Source organism: Leiobunum rupestre, chromosome 10, assembly GCF_980474605.1.
Source record: "Leiobunum rupestre chromosome 10, qqLeiRupe1.1.hap1, whole genome shotgun sequence".
NCBI classification, from domain to species: domain Eukaryota; kingdom Metazoa; phylum Arthropoda; class Arachnida; order Opiliones; family Sclerosomatidae; genus Leiobunum; species Leiobunum rupestre.
In genome coordinates, this window is record NC_143393.1 from 48,546,404 (window position 1) to 48,570,027 (window position 23,624).

General features: G+C 30.0%; 1 protein-coding gene across 2 annotated transcripts in view; it reads right to left on the reverse strand.

The window, feature by feature from the left end:
* The window catches only part of LOC149926096 (uncharacterized), a 78,191-nt gene extending 56,576 nt beyond the window's left edge, over positions 1–21,615 (reverse strand). For both annotated transcript variants that reach the window (XM_090160632.1, XM_090160633.1), the window contains exon 1: positions 21,369–21,615. In XM_090160632.1, the coding sequence (XP_090016758.1) occupies positions 21,369–21,423 (55 nt within the window). In that variant the 5' untranslated portion in view covers positions 21,424–21,615. The remainder of the gene's footprint in view (positions 1–21,368) is intronic.
* Positions 21,616–23,624: the final 2,009 nt, after the last annotated feature.

The window sequence follows — 23,624 nt, forward strand, 5'->3', positions numbered from 1 at the left end:
ATATTTTAACGCGATTTAATCCCTCAAATCATATTTAAACGCGATTTAATCCCTCAAATCATATTTAAACGCGATTTAATCCCTTAAATCATATTTAAACGCGATTTAATCCCTCAAATCATATTTTAACGCGATTTAATCCCTCAAATCATATTTAAACGCGATTTAATCCCTCAAATCATATTTAAACGCGATTTAATCCCTTAAATCATATTTAAACGCGATTTAATCCCTCAAATCATATTTTAACGCGATTTAATCCCTTAAATCATATTGAAACGCGATTTAATCCCTCAAATCATATTTTAACGCGATTTAATCCCTCAAATCATATTTCAACGCGATTTAATCCCTCAAATCATATTTAAACGCGATTTAATCCCTTAAATCATATTTAAACGCGATTTAATCCCTCAAAACATAATTTAACGCGATTTAATCCCTCAAATCATATTTAAACGCGATTTAATCCCTCAAATCATATTTTAACGCGATTTAATCCCTCAAATCATATTTTAACGCGATTTAATCCCTTAAATCATATTTTAACGCGATTTAATCCCTTAAATCATATTTTAACGCGATTTAATCCCTCAAATCATATTTTAACGCGATTTAATCCCTTAAATCATATTTAAACGCGATTTAATCCCTTAAATCATATTTAAACGCGATTTAATCCCTTAAATCATATTTAAACGCGATTTAATCCCTTAAATCATATTTAAACGCGATTTAATCCCTTAAATCATATTTAAACGCGATTTAATCCCTCAAATCATATTTTAACGCGATTTAATCCCTCAAATCATATTTTAACGCGATTTAATCCGTCAAATCATATTTAAACGCGATTTAATCCCTCAAATCATATTTAAACGCGATTTAATCCCTCAAATCATATTTTAACGCGATTTAATCCCTCAAATCATATTTTAACGCGATTTAATCCCTCAAATCATATTTAAACGCGATTTAATCCCTCAAATCATATTTTAACGCGATTTAATCCCTAAAATCATATTTAAACGCGATTTAATCCCTCAAATCATATTTAAACGCGATTTAATCCCTCAAATCATATTTAAACGCGATTTAATCCCTCAAATCATATTTTAACGCGATTTAATCCCTTAAATCATATTTAAACGCGATTTAATCCCTCAAATCATATTTAAACGCGATTTAATCCCTCAAATCGTATTTTAACGCGATTTAATCCCTTAAATCATATTTAAACGCGATTTAATCCCTCAAATCATATTTAAACGCGAGTTAATCCATTAAATCGTATTTAAACGCGATTAAATCCCTTAAATCATATTTAAACGCGATTTAATCCCTTAAATCATATTTAAACGCGATTTAATCCCTCAAATCATATTTTAACGCGATTTAATCCCTCAAATCATATTTTAACGCGATTTAATCCCTTAAATCATATTTAAACGCGATTTAATCCCTCAAATCATATTTAAACGCGATTTAATCCCTCAAATCATATTTTAACGCGATTTAATCCCTCAAATCATATTTTAACGCGATTTAATCCCTCAAATCATATTTTAACGCGATTTAATCCCTTAAATCATATTTAAACGCGATTTAATCCCTCAAATCATATTTAAACGCGATTTAATCCCTCAAATCATATTTTAACGCGATTTAATCCCTTAAATCATATTTTAACGCGATTTAATCCCTAAAATCATATTTAAACGCGATTTAATCCCTCAAATCATATTTAAACGCGATTTAATCCCTCAAATCATGTTTAAACGCGATTTAATCCCTCAAATCATATTTAAACGCGATTTAATCCCTCAAATCATATTTTAACGCGATTTAATCCCTTAAATCATATTTAAACGCGATTTAATCCCTCAAATCATATTTAAACGCGATTTAATCCCTCAAATCATATTTTAACGCGATTTAATCCCTTAAATCATATTTAAACGCGATTTAATCCCTCAAATCATATTTAAACGCGATTTAATCCCTTAAATCATATTTAAACGCGATTTAATCCCTTAAATCATATTTAAACGCGATTTAATCCCTTAAATCATATTTAAACGCGATTTAATCCCTTAAATCATATTTAAACGCGATTTAATCCCTTAAATCATATTTAAACGCGATTTAGTCCCTCAAATCATATTTAAACGCGATTTAATCCCTTAAATCATATTTAAACGCGATTTAATCCCTTAAATCATATTTAAACGCGATTTAATCCCTCAAATCATATTTTAACGCGATTTAATCCCTTAAATCATATTTTAACGCGATTTAATCCTTAAATCATATTTAAACGCGATTTAATCCCTTAAATCATATTTAAACGCGATTTAATCCCTCAAATCATATTTAAACGCGATTGAATCCCTTGAATCATATTTAAACGCGATTCAATCCCTTAAATCATATTTAAACGCGATTTAATCCCTCAAATCATATTTAAACGCGATTTAATCCCTTAAATCATATTTAAACTCGATTTAATCCCTTAAATCATATTTTAACGCGATTTAATCCCTTAAATCATATTTAAACGCGATTTAATCCCTCAAATCATATTTTAACGTGATTTAATCCCTCAAATCATATTTAAACGCGATTTTATCCCTCAAATCATATTTAAACGCGATTTAATCCCTTAAATCATATTTAAACGCGATTTAATCCCTCAAATCATATTTTAACGCGATTTAATCCCTCAAATCATATTTAAACGCGATTTAATCCCTCAAATCATATTTAAACGCGATTTAATCCCTTAAATCATATTTAAACGCGATTTAATCCCTCAAATCATATTTTAACGCGATTTAATCCCTTAAATCATATTGAAACGCGATTTAATCCCTCAAATCATATTTTAACGCGATTTAATCCCTCAAATCATATTTAAACGCGATTTAATCCCTCAAATCATATTTAAACGCGATTTAATCCCTTAAATCATATTTAAACGCGATTTAATCCCTCAAATCATATTTTAACGCGATTTAATCCCTCAAATCATATTTAAACGCGATTTAATCCCTCAAATCATATTTTAACGCGATTTAATCCCTTAAATCATATTTTAACGCGATTTAATCCCTTAAATCATATTTTAACGCGATTTAATCCCTCAAATCATATTTTAACGTGATTTAATCCCTTAAATCATATTTAAACGCGATTTAATCCCTTAAATCATATTTAAACGCGATTTAATCCCTTAAATCATATTTAAACGCGATTTAATCCCTTAAATCATATTTAAACGCGATTTAATCCCTCAAATAATATTTTAACGCGATTTAATCCCTCAAATCATATTTTAACGCGATTTAATCCGTCAAATCATATTTAAACGCGATTTAATCCCTCAAATCATATTTAAACGCGATTTAATCCCTCAAATCATATTTTAACGCGATTTAATCCCTCAAATCATATTTTAACGCGATTTAATCCCTCAAATCATATTTTAACGCGATTTAATCCCTTAAATCATATTTAAACGCGATTTAATCCCTCAAATTATATTTTAACGCGATTTAATCCCTAAAATCATATTTAAACGCGATTTAATCCCTCAAATCATATTTAAACGCGATTTAATCCCTCAAATCATATTTAAACGCGATTTAATCCCTCAAATCATATTTTAACGCGATTTAATCCCTTAAATCATATTTAAACGCGATTTAATCCCTCAAATCGTATTTTAACGCGATTTAATCCCTTAAATCATATTTAAACGCGATTTAATCCCTCAAATCATATTTAAACGCGAGTTAATCCATTAAATCGTATTTAAACGCGATTAAATCCCTTAAATCATATTTAAACGCGATTTAATCCCTTAAATCATATTTAAACGCGATTTAATCCCTCAAATCATATTTTAACGCGATTTAATCCCTCAAATCATATTTTAACGCGATTTAATCCCTTAAATCATATTTAAACGCGATTTAATCCCTCAAATCATATTTAAACGCGATTTAATCCCTCAAATCATATTTAAACGCGATTTAATCCCTCAAATCATATTTTAACGCGATTTAATCCCTTAAATCATATTTAAACGCGATTTAATCCCTCAAATCATATTTAAACGCGATTTAATCCCTCAAATCATATTTTAACGCGATTTAATCCCTTAAATCATATTTTAACGCGATTTAATCCCTAAAATCATATTTAAACGCGATTTAATCCCTCAAATCATATTTAAACGCGATTTAATCCCTCAAATCATATTTTAACGCGATTTAATCCCTTAAATCATATTTAAACGCGATTTAATCCCTCAAATCATATTTAAACGCGATTTAATCCCTCAAATCATATTTTAACGCGATTTAATCCCTTAAATCATATTTAAACGCGATTTAATCCCTCAAATCATATTTTAACGCGATTTAATCCCTTAAATCATATTTAAACGCGATTTAATCCCTTAAATCATATTTAAACGCGATTTAATCCCTTAAATCATATTTAAACGCGATTTAATCCCTCAAATCATATTTAAACGCGATTTAATCCCTCAAATCATATTTTAACGCGATTTAATCCCTTAAATCATATTTTAACGCGATTTAATCCCTAAAATCATATTTAAACGCGATTTAATCCCTCAAATCATATTTAAACGCGATTTAATCCCTCAAATCATATTTTAACGCGATTTAATCCCTTAAATCATATTTAAACGCGATTTAATCCCTCAAATCATATTTAAACGCGATTTAATCCCTCAAATCATATTTTAACGCGATTTAATCCCTTAAATCATATTTAAACGCGATTTAATCCCTCAAATCATATTTTAACGCGATTTAATCCCTTAAATCATATTTAAACGCGATTTAATCCCTTAAATCATATTTAAACGCGATTTAATCCCTTAAATCATATTTAAACGCGATTTAATCCCTCAAATCATATTTTAACGTGATTTAATCCCTTAAATCATATTTAAACGCGATTTAATCCCTTAAATCATATTTAAACGCGATTTAATCCCTTAAATCATATTTAAACGCGATTTAATCCCTCAAATCATATTTTAACGCGATTTAATCCCTTAAATCATATTTTAACGCGATTTAATCCTTAAATCATATTTAAACGCGATTTAATCCCTCAAATCATATTTTAACGCGATTTAATCCCTTAAATCATATTTAAACGCGATTTAATCCCTCAAATCATATTTTAACACGATTGAATCCCTTGAATCATATTTAAACGCGATTCAATCCCTTAAATCATATTTAAACGCGATTTAATCCCTCAAATCATATTTAAACGCGATTTAATCCCTTAAATCATATTTAAACTCGATTTAATCCCTTAAATCATATTTTAACGCGATTTAATCCCTTAAATCATATTTAAACGCGATTTCATCCCTCAAATCATATTTTAACGTGATTTAATCCCTCAAATCATATTTAAACGCGATTTAATCCCTCAAATCATATTTAAACGCGATTTAATCCCTTAAATCATATTTAAACGCGATTTAATCCCTCAAATCATATTTTAACGCGATTTAATCCCTCAAATCATATTTAAACGCGATTTAATCCCTCAAATCATATTTAAACGCGATTTAATCCCTTAAATCATATTTAAACGCGATTTAATCCCTCAAATCATATTTTAACGCGATTTAATCCCTTAAATCATATTGAAACGCGATTTAATCCCTCAAATCATATTTTAACGCGATTTAATCCCTCAAATCATATTTAAACGCGATTTAATCCCTCAAATCATATTTAAACGCGATTTAATCCCTTAAATCATATTTAAACGCGATTTAATGCCTCAAATCATATTTTAACGCGATTTAATCCCTCAAATCATATTTAAACGCGATTTAATCCCTCAAATCATATTTTAACGCGATTTAATCCCTTAAATCATATTTTAACGCGATTTAATCCCTTAAATCATATTTTAACGCGATTTAATCCCTCAAATCATATTTTAACGTGATTTAATCCCTTAAATCATATTTAAACGCGATTTAATCCCTTAAATCATATTTAAACGCGATTTAATCCCTTAAATCATATTTAAACGCGATTTAATCCCTTAAATCATATTTAAACGCGATTTAATCCCTTAAATCATATTTAAACGCGATTTAATCCCTCAAATCATATTTTAACGCGATTTAATCCCTCAAATCATATTTTAACGCGATTTAATCCGTCAAATCATATTTAAACGCGATTTAATCCCTCAAATCATATTTAAACGCGATTTAATCCCTCAAATCATATTTTAACGCGATTTAATCCCTCAAATCATATTTTAACCCGATTTAATCCCTTAAATCATATTTAAACGCGATTTAATCCCTCAAATCATATTTAAACGCGATTTAATCCCTCAAATCATATTTTAACGCGATTTAATCCCTAAAATCATATTTAAACGCGATTTAATCCCTCAAATCATATTTAAACGCGATTTAATCCCTCAAATCATATTTAAACGCGATTTAATCCCTCAAATCATATTTTAACGCGATTTAATCCCTTAAATCATATTTAAACGCGATTTAATCCCTCAAATCATATTTAAACGCGATTTAATCCCTTAAATCATATTTAAACGCGATTTAATCCCTCAAATCATATTTAAACGCGATTTAATCCCTCAAATCATATTTTAACACGATTTAATCCCTCAAATCATATTTTAACACGATTTAATCCCTCAAATCATATTTTAACGCGATTTAATCCCTTAAATCATATTTAAACGCGATTTAATCCCTCAAATCATATTTTAACGCGATTTAATCCCTCAAATCATATTTTAACGCGATTTAATCCCTTAAATCATATTTTAACGCGATTTAATCCCTAAAATCATATTTAAACGCGATTTAATCCCTCAAATCATATTTAAACGCGATTTAATCCCTCAAATCATATTTAAACGCGATTTAATCCCTCAAATCATATTTAAACGCGATTTAATCCCTCAAATCATATTTTAACGTGATTTAATCCCTCAAATCATATTTAAACGCGATTTAATCCCTCAAATCATATTTAAACGCGATTTAATCCCTTAAATCATATTTAAACGCGATTTAATCCCTTAAATCATATTTAAACGCGATTTAATCCCTCAAATCATATTTAAACGCGATTTAGTCCCTCAAATCATATTTAAACGCGATTTAATCCCTCAAATCATATTTTAACGTGATTTAATCCCTTAAATCATATTTAAACGCGATTTAATCCCTTAAATCATATTTAAACGCGATTTAATCCCTTAAATCATATTTAAACGCGATTTAATCCCTCAAATCATATTTTAACGCGATTTAATCCCTCAAATCATATTTTAACGCGATTTAATCCGTCAAATCATATTTAAACGCGATTTAATCCCTCAAATCATATTTAAACGCGATTTAATCCCTTAAATCATATTTAAACGCGATTTAATCCCTTAAATCATATTTAAACGCGATTTAATCCCTTAAATCATATTTAAACGCGATTTAATCCCTCAAATCATATTTTAACGCGATTTAATCCCTCAAATCATATTTTAACGCGATTTAATCCGTCAAATCATATTTAAACGCGATTTAATCCCTCAAATCATATTTAAACGCGATTTAATCCCTCAAATCATATTTTAACGCGATTTAATCCCTCAAATCATATTTTAACGCGATTTAATCCCTTAAATCATATTTAAACGCGATTTAATCCCTCAAATCATATTTAAACGCGATTTAATCCCTCAAATCATATTTTAACGCGATTTAATCCCTAAAATCATATTTAAACGCGATTTAATCCCTCAAATCATATTTAAACGCGATTTAATCCCTCAAATCATATTTAAACGCGATTTAATCCCTCAAATCATATTTAAACGCGATTTAATCCCTCAAATCATATTTAAACGCGATTTAATCCCTTAAATCATATTTAAACGCGATTTAATCCCTCAAATCATATTTAAACGCGATTTAATCCCTCAAATCGTATTTTAACGCGATTTAATCCCTTAAATCATATTTAAACGCGATTTAATCCCTCAAATCATATTTAAACGCGAGTTAATCCATTAAATCGTATTTAAACGCGATTAAATCCCTTAAATCATATTTAAACGCGATTTAATCCCTTAAATCATATTTAAACGCGATTTAATCCCTCAAATCATATTTTAACGCGATTTAATCCCTCAAATCATATTTTAACGCGATTTAATCCCTTAAATCATATTTAAACGCGATTTAATCCCTCAAATCATATTTAAACGCGATTTAATCCCTCAAATCATATTTTAACGCGATTTAATCCCTCAAATCATATTTAAACGCGATTTAATCCCTCAAATCATGTTTAAACGCGATTTAATCCCTCAAATCATATTTAAACGAGATTTAATCCCTCAAATCATATTTTAACGTGATTTAATCCCTTAAATCATATTTAAACGCGATTTAATCCCTCAAATCATATTTAAACGCGATTTAATCCCTCAAATCATATTTTAACGCGATTTAATCCCTTAAATCATATTTAAACGCGATTTAATCCCTCAAATCATATTTTAACGCGATTTAATCCCTTAAATCATATTTAAACGCGATTTAATCCCTTAAATCATATTTAAACGCGATTTAATCCCTTAAATCATATTTAAACGCGATTTAATCCCTTAAATCATATTTAAACGCGATTTAATCCCTTAAATCATATTTAAACGCGATTTAGTCCCTCAAATCATATTTAAACGCGATTTAATCCCTTAAATCATATTTAAACGCGATTTAATCCCTTAAATCATATTTAAACGCGATTTAATCCCTCAAATCATATTTTAACGCGATTTAATCCCTTAAATCATATTTAAACGCGATTTAATCCCTCAAATCATATTTTAACGCGATTTAATCCCTTAAATCATATTTAAACGCGATTTAATCCCTCAAATCATATTTTAACACGATTGAATCCCTTGAATCATATTTAAACGCGATTCAATCCCTTAAATCATATTTAAACGCGATTTAATCCCTCAAATCATATTTAAACGCGATTTAATCCCTTAAATCATATTTAAACTCGATTTAATCCCTTAAATCATATTTTAACGCGATTTAATCCCTTAAATCATATTTAAACGCGATTTAATCCCTCAAATCATATTTTAACGTGATTTAATCCCTCAAATCATATTTAAACGCGATTTAATCCCTCAAATCATATTTAAACGCGATTTAATCCCTTAAATCATATTTAAACGCGATTTAATCCCTCAAATCATATTTTAACGCGATTTAATCCCTCAAATCATATTTAAACGCGATTTAATCCCTCAAATCATATTTAAACGCGATTTAATCCCTTAAATCATATTTAAACGCGATTTAATCCCTCAAATCATATTTTAACGCGATTTAATCCCTTAAATCATATTGAAACGCGATTTAATCCCTTAAATCATATTGAAACGCGATTTAATCCCTCAAATCATATTTTAACGCGATTTAATCCCTCAAATCATATTTAAACGCGATTTAATCCCTCAAATCATATTTAAACGCGATTTAATCCCTTAAATCATATTTAAACTTGATTTAATCCCTCAAATCATATTTTAACGCGATTTAATCCCTCAAATCATATTTAAACGCGATTTAATCCCTTAAATCATATTTTAACGCGATTTAATCCCTTAAATCATATTTTAACGCGATTTAATCCCTCAAATCATATTTTAACGTGATTTAATCCCTTAAATCATATTTAAACGCGATTTAATCCCTTAAATCATATTTAAACGCGATTTAATCCCTTAAATCATATTTAAACGCGATTTAATCCCTTAAATCATATTTAAACGCGATTTAATCCCTCAAATCATATTTTAACGCGATTTAATCCCTCAAATCATATTTTAACGCGATTTAATCCGTCAAATCATATTTAAACGCGATTTAATCCCTCAAATCATATTTTAACGCGATTTAATCCCTAAAATCATATTTAAACGCGATTTAATCCCTCAAATCATATTTAAACGCGATTTAATCCCTCAAATCATATTTAAACGCGATTTAATCCCTCAAATCATATTTAAACGCGATTTAATCCCTCAAATCATATTTTAACGCGATTTAATCCCTTAAATCATATTTAAACGCGATTTAATCCCTCAAATCATATTTAAACGCGATTTAATCCCTCAAATCGTATTTTAACGCGATTTAATCCCTTAAATCATATTTAAACGCGATTTAATCCCTCAAATCATATTTAAACGCGAGTTAATCCATTAAATCGTATTTAAACGCGATTAAATCCCTTAAATCATATTTAAACGCGATTTAATCCCTTAAATCATATTTAAACGCGATTTAATCCCTCAAATCATATTTTAAAGCGATTTAATCCCTCAAATCATATTTTAACGCGATTTAATCCCTTAAATCATATTTAAACGCGATTTAATCCCTCAAATCATATTTAAACGCGATTTAATCCCTCAAATCATATTTTAACGCGATTTAATCCCTCAAATCATATTTTAACGCGATTTAATCCCTTAAATCATATTTAAACGCGATTTAATCCCTCAAATCATATTTAAACGCGATTTAATCCCTCAAATCATATTTTAACGCGATTTAATCCCTTAAATCATATTTAAACGCGATTTAATCCCTCAAATCATATTTAAACGCGATTTAATCCCTCAAATCATATTTTAACGCGATTTAATCCCTTAAATCATATTTTAACGCGATTTAATCCCTAAAATCATATTTAAACGCGATTTAATCCCTCAAATCATATTTAAACGCGATTTAATCCCTCAAATCATATTTAAACGCGATTTAATCCCTCAAATCATATTTAAACGCGATTTAATCCCTCAAATCATATTTTAACGTGATTTAATCCCTCAAATCATATTTAAACGCGATTTAATCCCTCAAATCATATTTAAACGCGATTTAATCCCTTAAATCATATTTAAACGCGATTTAATCCCTCAAATCATATTTTAACGCGATTTAATCCCTCAAATCATATTTAAACGCGATTTAATCCCTCAAATCATATTTAAACGCGATTTAATCCCTTAAATCATATTTAAACGCGATTTAATCCCTCAAATCATATTTTAACGCGATTTAATCCCTTAAATCATATTGAAACGCGATTTAATCCCTCAAATCATATTTTAACGCGATTTAATCCCTCAAATCATATTTAAACGCGATTTAATCCCTCAAATCATATTTAAACGCGATTTAATCCCTTAAATCATATTTAAACGCGATTTAATCCCTCAAATCATATTTTAACGCGATTTAATCCCTCAAATCATATTTAAACGCGATTTAATCCCTCAAATCATATTTTAACGCGATTTAATCCCTTAAATCATATTTTAACGCGATTTAATCCCTTAAATCATATTTTAACGCGATTTAATCCCTCAAATCATATTTTAACGTGATTTAATCCCTTAAATCATATTTAAACGCGATTTAATCCCTTAAATCATATTTAAACGCGATTTAATCCCTTAAATCATATTTAAACGCGATTTAATCCCTTAAATCATATTTAAACGCGATTTAATCCCTTAAATCATATTTAAACGCGATTTAATCCCTCAAATCATATTTAAACGCGATTTAATCCCTTAAATCATATTTAAACGCGATTTAATCCCTTAAATCATATTTAAACGCGATTTAATCCCTTAAATCATATTTAAACGCGATTTAGTCCCTCAAATCATATTTAAACGCGATTTAATCCCTTAAATCATATTTAAACGCGATTTAATCCCTTAAATCATATTTAAACGCGATTTAATCCCTCAAATCATATTTTAACGCGATTTAATCCCTTAAATCATATTTAAACGCGATTTAATCCCTCAAATCATATTTTAACGCGATTTAATCCCTTAAATCATATTTAAACGCGATTTAATCCCTCAAGTCATATTTTAACACGATTGAATCCCTTGAATCATATTTAAACGCGATTCAATCCCTTAAATCATATTTAAACGCGATTTAATCCCTCAAATCATATTTAAACGCGATTTAATCCCTTAAATCATATTTAAACTCGATTTAATCCCTTAAATCATATTTTAACGCGATTTAATCCCTTAAATCATATTTAAACGCGATTTAATCCCTCAAATCATATTTTAACGTGATTTAATCCCTCAAATCATATTTAAACGCGATTTAATCCCTCAAATCATATTTAAACGCGATTTAATCCCTTAAATCATATTTAAACGCGATTTAATCCCTCAAATCATATTTTAACGCGATTTAATCCCTCAAATCATATTTAAACGCGATTTAATCCCTCAAATCATATTTAAACGCGATTTAATCCCTTAAATCATATTTAAACGCGATTTAATCCCTCAAATCATATTTTAACGCGATTTAATCCCTTAAATCATATTGAAACGCGATTTAATCCCTTAAATCATATTGAAACGCGATTTAATCCCTCAAATCATATTTTAACGCGATTTAATCCCTCAAATCATATTTAAACGCGATTTAATCCCTCAAATCATATTTAAACGCGATTTAATCCCTTAAATCATATTTAAACTTGATTTAATCCCTCAAATCATATTTTAACGCGATTTAATCCCTCAAATCATATTTAAACGCGATTTAATCCCTTAAATCATATTTTAACGCGATTTAATCCCTTAAATCATATTTTAACGCGATTTAATCCCTCAAATCATATTTTAACGTGATTTAATCCCTTAAATCATATTTAAACGCGATTTAATCCCTTAAATCATATTTAAACGCGATTTAATCCCTTAAATCATATTTAAACGCGATTTAATCCCTTAAATCATATTTAAACGCGATTTAATCCCTCAAATCATATTTTAACGCGATTTAATCCCTCAAATCATATTTTAACGCGATTTAATCCGTCAAATCATATTTAAACGCGATTTAATCCCTCAAATCATATTTTAACGCGATTTAATCCCTAAAATCATATTTAAACGCGATTTAATCCCTCAAATCATATTTAAACGCGATTTAATCCCTCAAATCATATTTAAACGCGATTTAATCCCTCAAATCATATTTAAACGCGATTTAATCCCTCAAATCATATTTTAACGCGATTTAATCCCTTAAATCATATTTAAACGCGATTTAATCCCTCAAATCATATTTAAACGCGATTTAATCCCTCAAATCGTATTTTAACGCGATTTAATCCCTTAAATCATATTTAAACGCGATTTAATCCCTCAAATCATATTTAAACGCGAGTTAATCCATTAAATCGTATTTAAACGCGATTAAATCCCTTAAATCATATTTAAACGCGATTTAATCCCTTAAATCATATTTAAACGCGATTTAATCCCTCAAATCATATTTTAAAGCGATTTAATCCCTCAAATCATATTTTAACGCGATTTAATCCCTTAAATCATATTTAAACGCGATTTAATCCCTCAAATCATATTTAAACGCGATTTAATCCCTCAAATCATATTTTAACGCGATTTAATCCCTCAAATCATATTTTAACGCGATTTAATCCCTTAAATCATATTTAAACGCGATTTAATCCCTCAAATCATATTTAAACGCGATTTAATCCCTCAAATCATATTTTAACGCGATTTAATCCCTTAAATCATATTTAAACGCGATTTAATCCCTCAAATCATATTTAAACGCGATTTAATCCCTCAAATCATATTTTAACGCGATTTAATCCCTTAAATCATATTTTAACGCGATTTAATCCCTAAAATCATATTTAAACGCGATTTAATCCCTCAAATCATATTTAAACGCGATTTAATCCCTCAAATCATATTTAAACGCGATTTAATCCCTCAAATCATATTTAAACGCGATTTAATCCCTCAAATCATATTTTAACGTGATTTAATCCCTCAAATCATATTTAAACGCGATTTAATCCCTCAAATCATATTTAAACGCGATTTAATCCCTTAAATCATATTTAAACGCGATTTAATCCCTCAAATCATATTTTAACGCGATTTAATCCCTCAAATCATATTTAAACGCGATTTAATCCCTCAAATCATATTTAAACGCGATTTAATCCCTTAAATCATATTTAAACGCGATTTAATCCCTCAAATCATATTTTAACGCGATTTAATCCCTTAAATCATATTGAAACGCGATTTAATCCCTCAAATCATATTTTAACGCGATTTAATCCCTCAAATCATATTTAAACGCGATTTAATCCCTCAAATCATATTTAAACGCGATTTAATCCCTTAAATCATATTTAAACGCGATTTAATCCCTCAAATCATATTTTAACGCGATTTAATCCCTCAAATCATATTTAAACGCGATTTAATCCCTCAAATCATATTTTAACGCGATTTAATCCCTTAAATCATATTTTAACGCGATTTAATCCCTTAAATCATATTTTAACGCGATTTAATCCCTCAAATCATATTTTAACGTGATTTAATCCCTTAAATCATATTTAAACGCGATTTAATCCCTTAAATCATATTTAAACGCGATTTAATCCCTTAAATCATATTTAAACGCGATTTAATCCCTTAAATCATATTTAAACGCGATTTAATCCCTTAAATCATATTTAAACGCGATTTAATCCCTCAAATCATATTTTAACGCGATTTAATCCCTTAAATCATATTTAAACGCGATTTAATCCCTCAAATCATATTTTAACGCGATTTAATCCCTTAAATCATATTTAAACGCGATTTAATCCCTAAAATCATATTTAAACGCGATTTAATCCCTCAAATCATATTTTAACGCGATTTAATCCCTTAAATCATATTTAAACGCGATTTAATCCCTCAAATCATATTTTAACGCGATTTAATCCCTTAAATCATATTTAAACGCGATTTAATCCCTTAAATCATATTTAAACGCGATTTAATCCCTTAAATCATATTTAAACGCGATTTAATCCCTTAAATCATATTTAAACGCGATTTAATCCCTTAAATCATATTTAAACGCGATTTAGTCCCTCAAATCATATTTAAACGCGATTTAATCCCTTAAATCATATTTAAACGCGATTTAATCCCTTAAATCATATTTAAACGCGATTTAATCCCTTAAATCATATTTTAACGCGATTTAATCCTTAAATCATATTTAAACGCGATTTAATCCCTCAAATCATATTTTAACGCGATTTAATCCCTTAAATCATATTTAAACGCGATTTAATCCCTCAAATAATATTTTAACACGATTTAATCCCTTGAATCATATTTAAACGCGATTTAATCCCTTAAATCATATTTAAACGCGATTTAATCCCTCAAATCATATTTAAACGCGATTTAATCCCTTAAATCATATTTAAACTCGATTTAATCCCTTAAATCATATTTTAACGCGATTTAATCCCTTAAATCATATTTAAACGCGATTTAATCCCTTAAATCATATTTAAACCCTTAAATCATATTTAAACGCGATTTAATCCCTTAAATCATATTTAAACGCGATTTAATCCCTTAAATCATATTTAAACGCGATTTAATCCCTTAAAGCATATTTAAACGCGATTTAATCCCTCAAATCATATTTTAACGCGATTTAATCCCTTAATCATATTTAAACGCGATTTAATTCCTTAAATCATATTTAAACGCGATTTAATCCCTAAAATCATATTTAAACGCGATTTAATCCCTCAAATCATATTTTAACGCGATTTAATCCCTTAAATCATATTTAAACGCGATTTAATCCCTCAAATCATATTTTAACGCGATTTAATCCCTTAAATCATATTTAAACGCGATTTAATCCCTTAAATCATATTTAAACGCGATTTAATCCCTTAAATCATATTTAAACGCGATTTAATCCCTTAAATCATATTTAAACGCGATTTAATCCCTTAAATCATATTTAAACGCGATTTAGTCCCTCAAATCATATTTAAACGCGATTTAATCCCTTAAATCATATTTAAACGCGATTTAATCCCTTAAATCATATTTAAACGCGATTTAATCCCTCAAATCATATTTTAACGCGATTTAATCCCTTAAATCATATTTTAACGCGATTTAATCCTTAAATCATATTTAAACGCGATTTAATCCCTCAAATCATATTTTAACGCGATTTAATCCCTTAAATCATATTTAAACGCGATTTAATCCCTCAAATAATATTTTAACACGATTTAATCCCTTGAATCATATTTAAACGCGATTTAATCCCTTAAATCATATTTAAACGCGATTTAATCCCTCAAATCATATTTAAACGCGATTTAATCCCTTAAATCATATTTAAACTCGATTTAATCCCTTAAATCATATTTTAACGCGATTTAATCCCTTAAATCATATTTAAACGCGATTTAATCCCTTAAATCATATTTAAACCCTTAAATCATATTTAAACGCGATTTAATCCCTTAAATCATATTTAAACGCGATTTAATCCCTTAAATCATATTTAAACGCGATTTAATCCCTTAAAGCATATTTAAACGCGATTTAATCCCTCAAATCATATTTTAACGCGATTTAATCCCTTAATCATATTTAAACGCGATTTAATTCCTTAAATCATATTTTAACGCGATTTAATCCCTTAATCATATTTAAACGCGATTTAATCCCTTAAATCATATTTTAACGCGATTTTATCCCTTAAATCATATTTAAACGCGATTTAATCCCCTAAATCATATTTAAACGCGATTTAATCCCTTAAATCATATTTAAACGCGATTTAATCCCTTAAATCATATTTAAACGCGATTTAATCCCTTAAATCATATTTAAACGCGATTTAATCCCTTAAATCATATTTAAACGCGATTTAATCCCTTAAATCATATTTAAACGCGATTTTATCCCTCAAATCATATTTTAACGCGATTTAATCCCTTAAATCATATTTAAACGCGATTTTATCCCTTAAATCATATTTAAACGCGATTTAATCCCTTATATCATATTTAAACGCGATTTAATCCCTTATATCATATTTAAAAGCGATTTAATCTCTTAAATAATATTTAAACGCGATTTAATCCCTTAAAGATGGTGACAAATAGCAGTCAAAAGACTCAAAAAATGTGTTTTGTTTCAAATTTAGATATAACTCCCTTCATTCAGACACGAACCGAGTGTTTGCAATGGACAATTTTAATTTCCGATTTGTCATTATTTCGCCGAAGCAAGTGTCAGTTTTGAGTTTTCGAAATGAAAGCGTTTGAATTTTCAGTGAGCCTTTGTCTCGCCATGATTACCTGGAAATTACACACAGCACCCTCTTGCGGTGTATGTGCGAACCACCGCTTCCAAATAAATCAATGTAAATCTAACGTTAGTTCTGTGAAGCTCGTTTTAGTTTATTTATCTCTCTATAATTTTGTTACATCCCGGTTTCCAATTAGACAAGTCATTTTCTTTTTGCTCGACGACAGAGATTATTGCTGCTGGAAGCCGTTAGGTGGCGTGCGGACAGGTTATTTTCTTATTTTTCTTTCGTGAACTACGTTATCAAGTTAATAATTTTTTGGGCGTTCATACTTCGATTTTGAAAAACTTTAACCACTTTAACAAAGAATTATAAGTATAATAAGTTTAATTAATTTAATCCTAATATTTTAAGTTTTAGACTGAAATGAAATTTATTGCTCAGCTCACAGCAGTAAAAACAGATAAAACGGCTCAATATTAAAGATGTAGTTTTCATCAAAAGCTTATCCAGGATGTCACCCCCGTTTTGAACTTAAGTTTTGGACCTCACCCCCCTTGTATTTAGAAAAAAACGTTAAATTTTGCACCCCATTGATCCATTTAGGGGGTTTTGAACCGCGAAACCCCCCTGAAATACGCCCTTAATTTGGATTGAGTAGAAACGTTTCCAAATACCACCACCACAGCGCTGGCGTCAGCCGTTGCTTTAAGCTAACTTTTCTCCCGATTGAGTGTACCGACCCTTATTGAAATACTCGAAGCGAAAAGCCACTCGTCTGCCATCTATTGGTGGCAATGCGTACTAAAATACAGAATACGCAAAACAAGAAAGTATAACCTAGTAAGTATTCGAGTATCGAGTTAAGAGAATTTGTAAGCTCAACTATAACATCCGTTTTCATGATTCCCAGAAGATATTCTGAAGAGATCCTATTATAGTACGGCACTGCACTGCACCGGGAGAAAGAGCGAAATATTACTCGTAAAAAGGGTGGAGGGGCGTGGTTTGTCTTCGGGAATCATGAGGCGAAACGCGTTATACCCGCATATACTCTGTGTTAAGTCTAACTTATTCTTGGTAGAACTATTCCATAAAAATTTGAACAGTAAGATAAGGTCAAAAGTAATGATATTTCTTAAGAGGAAATCAGTAACTCGACTGCAGGCAGGGTTGCCACTTTTTTTTTATAAAAATCAAATCAATCAATTTTTTTGGATTTTTATACAAATAATGGCTCTTTTCCTGTATAATTAATGGATATTTTACATTTATGACTTAGCTAATCTTGAGTTAAATGAAATTTTAATTGAATTTAATTACTATTTAATATTTTACTTTGCTCAGATTTACTATGTATTTTAATTTATTTAAGAAGCTACTTTCGTAATTTTTTATTCCCACATTAAAAGACCTTGTATCAATGATTTCTTCAAAAAATCACGGGATTTAAATCTTGATTTTAATCATGGTATAAATCAAATTGATTTAAATCCGGCAACCCTGACTCCAGGAGACATTTTCGTTTTGAGCAACATGTTTCCCCTTAAATACTTATGACGACATTTCCAACGAGCCAATCAGTAACAAGGGCACTCGATTTCAGGAGACATTTTCGTTTTGAGCAACATGTTTCCCCTTAAATACTTATGACGACATTTCCAACGAGCCAATCAGTAACAAGGGTACTCGATTTCAGGAGACACTTTCGTTTTGAGCAACATGCTTTAAATTTAATAATCGTAAGTAACATAATAATAAGTATGACAATTAGCACAAATCCTAACCGAATTGATTTTCAGAGTTATCAAGATTTAAATACCAAGGACGATAATGTACTACTCACATTGTCAGTTCGGTGGCGAATCCTAGTCGGAGTTGGACGAGTGAGTCAGTGGGTTTGGTAAGAAAATTGTTTTAGAACAATAGGAAGTGCCATAGTTATTAAATTATGTTATTAAGTTATGCTCGTATCATATGAGCTAGCAGAAAATTCTGAAATTTAGTGCTTAAATCCCTCCAGTTAGGGGGAAAAATTATATTTCTTGGAGAAAATGTTGGCAATTCATAAAGCGATTGACCGCCGTAGCTTTACTGAATTAGGACAAATATTAAATTAGAAGATAATTGCATAACAAACGATAAAAACCGCATCACGTTGGTGTCCATCTATGCTTCACTGCCATACAGTCTGCTTTAGCGAATCGCTCAAACATGTCCTTTTCTCAAAAAAGGTTTTTTCCAAGACGCGCTAATGACAAAATAAGTAAGTGGGTCCACTTGAGCTATAAAGTCGATTCGTATGAATAAGCTAAACTTCTAAAATATTTTACCAATTTTCTCTACTCGAAAAATAATTTTTATTGCTAAATTTATTCAGCTAACTGTCTAAAGAAGCGTTTAGACTAAATATCTTTAGTTTTCCAACTAATTGGCAGTAAATTAAGCAGTGTGAACACCAAACGTTTGTACATTTTTTGATGCACCCACAAGCAACTTTTTTCGGTTATGGTTAGAGTTCGGCATTCGATTAATTTTTATCCATGAATAAAATAAGCTCGGCGATATTTAAATAATATTTATTTAAATAACCAATAGTTGAAATAAAAATGGTAAAATTTTTAAATAATCGAAAGTGAATAAGCCTATTATTTATTTTATTTTTTTTAAATAGAGCTAATACCCAAGACACCACCTTCGACCACATAAGCAATGTTGCTCTTGCGTGATCAAGTAACAGGTGGCCGGGTTACAATGCGTAGGAGGGTGGTGGCAAGCCCTTCATGCCACGCGAGCCAACAGCTCCCTACACTTACTATTACCGTTAACCTCAGCAAGTTTTTATGGGAAGGGGAAGCCGAAGATCTCGGTGGAAAACCCCTTTAACCAGAAGGAGTGGTTCCGGATTTTCACCCAGTGCCACTAGCTGGGATCGAACCCGGCTCCTCTTGCTGCGTTAAATAAAACAAACAATTATTTAAATAAATGCCACTTTTATTCAAATAAATGCTTGGTTGCGTAAAAAATATATTTAAATAAGTTAAAATTATATTCTTTTTACCAACGTTTTTTAAATAAATCGGAAAATTTGTGGATAATGAATAAACAATTCCGAGCACTAGTTATGTTACCGATTTTCGGGTGTGTAATTTGTTTGAGATATACAACTATTTGAAATTCAACCAATGAAATTAAACTATTCTGTTACGACACTGACGGGGTAACTTAGAAACGTTTTACCAGAACGCTCGAAATTACGTTGACTTTTTTATTTAACATGCCACGAATATCTTAGATGGCAAATGGAAATTTAAAATTTGCTCTTCGTGATGACACATTTCTTCGGTTCAGTTCAGAATTTCATTTAAATGAGTTCACATTTACAGGGTTGCCACAAAATTTTCAGATTAAAATTCCCTGACTATTTTCAGAGATTTTCCCTGACTTTTTAAGGTCAAAATATTTATTTTATATTTCACTTTTATCAGAAATTAATAAATTTAAATGGACTTATATTTCAGTAAAATGGTTATTGCAATGTTGAAAATATTAGCATAACTTTCAAAGAAATAAATGATAATAAAAGAATTTGTCATAGATCTAGAGTAAAATTAACTTTCAAAAAGTGTCAAGAGAAAATCTAATTTCCTGACATTTCCCTGACCTTTTACAAACTCTTAAAATTCCCAGACCTTTCCCTGACTTTTTAGGGCCATTTTTCAATTCCCTGACTTTTCCCTGTTTTCCCTGACGTGTGGCAACCCTGATTTACTACGATTACAAACATTTCGGCATTTGAGTCGCTGTTAATAAAGCTTAGTACAATCTCCACCCCAAACCATTATTCAAACCACCTCAAACCACCTCAGTAGAGGAACCAGTCCCCCAAAGCCCACGCTGGGATTTCGCCCACCCGGCCACCTGGCCAGTTCGCCTCCGAACTTAACAAGGTGTTTACCTTTCCCTTCATACGCGCGGAACATTCTAGCAACTCCGTTTCTCAAAGCGATTTTTCTCGCCAACAAACCCGTTTAAATTGAACTCTTACCTGAAATAAGTAAAACCGAGACGGTCGAAACGACCGTGAAAGTTTTCGTTGGCATTGGAAATACTCGAATAATTTAGCCTTAAATTTCCTGAAGCCCGAAAAAGATTATACGATTGAAAAACTACGTAATAAACCACGAAGATTCATCGTGACCCGATGGCTTGACACGATGAGCGCGGCTTCCAGGATCTTCATTTCGTGGCCAGGATCGCGAGAAGGCGCGACTGAGCTGTTCGACCTTCCTGCGAAGTTGGCCTCTGCAATGTGTCGCGGATGTCGAGAGCTTCCTCGAGAGAGAGGGAATTCCCTCTTTATGAATGGAAATCTATGCTACACGCGGCTACGTAATAGAAACGACACTATCGCCACCTACTTATAAGCCGGGAAAGTCGCTCCCTAATTTCGAAAACGTTTCAACTACCTTTTGTACCATTTTCCGAAATATTCGTTTCAGGGGTTTTTAAACAAAGAAACCCCTTGAATGTTTTTTCTTCGTATTACTTCAAAAAGATCCCCGTAAAGTGTCGTCCCCTATCGAAGCCCGCGAGTGAAATATTTTAGTTGTATCTAGTGTTGTTAATTTTCCGCAAAAATAAAATGCGGAAAATTTTCTAGAACATTTTCCGAATTGCGAAAATTTTTCCACAAATTGGAAAAATAAAAAATTGAAACATAAATTACTTTTTAAGGATTTTTAATGTTTTTAACGTTTATCGATATAAAATGTCTAATATCAGTAAACATACTACAAAAAATTAATAGTGTTACATTGTTAATCAGTTTAAACTAGTCTAGATGTTTAGTTTTACTTTTAGATTCGCATAAATGAAGCGAAAATGTCGCTTTATTTAAATTTGCAAACAATATATTAGACTAATAGTTGAATGAAACCTTTTTTTATTTTTTTTCCGGAAAAATACGGAAACATTTCCGGAAATAGGCCTCGATCATTTACAATACAACACTAGTTTTATCGAAGAGTGAAATAACTCAGTTTTGCCGGCGAAGAAAATTACTCGTAACTTTTTAAATTATATTTCATCTACAACAATTTATGTTGATAAACATGATGTAGACATTAAATTTATATATTTTACCTTTTTTTTTAAATGAAAGGATATGTGTATTATAGTTCACGATGCAAATTTGTCGTAAGACGTTAAACGTGTTAAATTCGAGAGACCAGGATTTGAATAGCTAATATGTGGAATGTATTAAGCTTTTCAAATCTCAACCAATCAGACCTAATACACTATAGCGTTATTCAACATTTTACCAACTTAATGGTGGTATATTTAACATTAATATTATCATTTAATTTTATAATCAAAAGGATGTCTACCAAAATTATTAATTCCAATAATTGAAACTGTCTTATTCGTAAAAAAAGGCCGTTCAACTCGTGTTGATAAACTATGCTACGCAAAAATAACCTTTTATTTGGACGAGCTGCTAATAACGACATCTATTGTACCATCCAAGAACTAAACTAGAACCGCTTTAACAATTGCAAGTACTATTTTATTTGGGATAAACTCAAGTACTATTTTATTTGGGATAAACTCAAGTACTATTTGATTTGGGATCAACTCAAGTACAATTTGATTTGGGATCAACTCAAGTACTATTTGATTTAAGATCAACTCAAGTACAATTTGATTTGGGATCAACTCAAGTACTATTTGCTTTAAGATCAACTCAAGTACTATTTGATTTGGGATCAAGAAACCAGGTGATTCTCGGTTCATAAAGTGATCCACTAATAGACGCTCCTCTAGAAGCTCTGGGTAAGAAATGTTAAGCCTATTTGATAGTGCCAAATAAGCACTTTCATTAATTAAAAAACTAAACTAATTTAACAAGAATGTATTTATTTCTCGTTAGGAAGTATGACGAGCCGATTTTTAGTGTAGCTCCCAAAATTTTTCCGCATTTTATTTTTCCGGAAATTTAACAACACTAATTTAGTAGTCTAATTTTTAATATCAATGAACTTAATAAAATACGTCGTAAAATACTAAGACAAGTAGTGTTTTTCTAATTGTTTAATAATAAATTTTCAGATAAATATCGAGTAAATATACAATTTTTATCACAGCTTAATGACAAATTTAATAAAATACTTTATCGAGTAAATATAAAATCATTTCAATCGTGATTTAATCCGATTTAATCATTTCAATCGTGATTAAATCCGATTTAATGATTTGAGGGTGACCTAATAATCGGGCTAGTGATCTGCCCCTCGGAATTTAC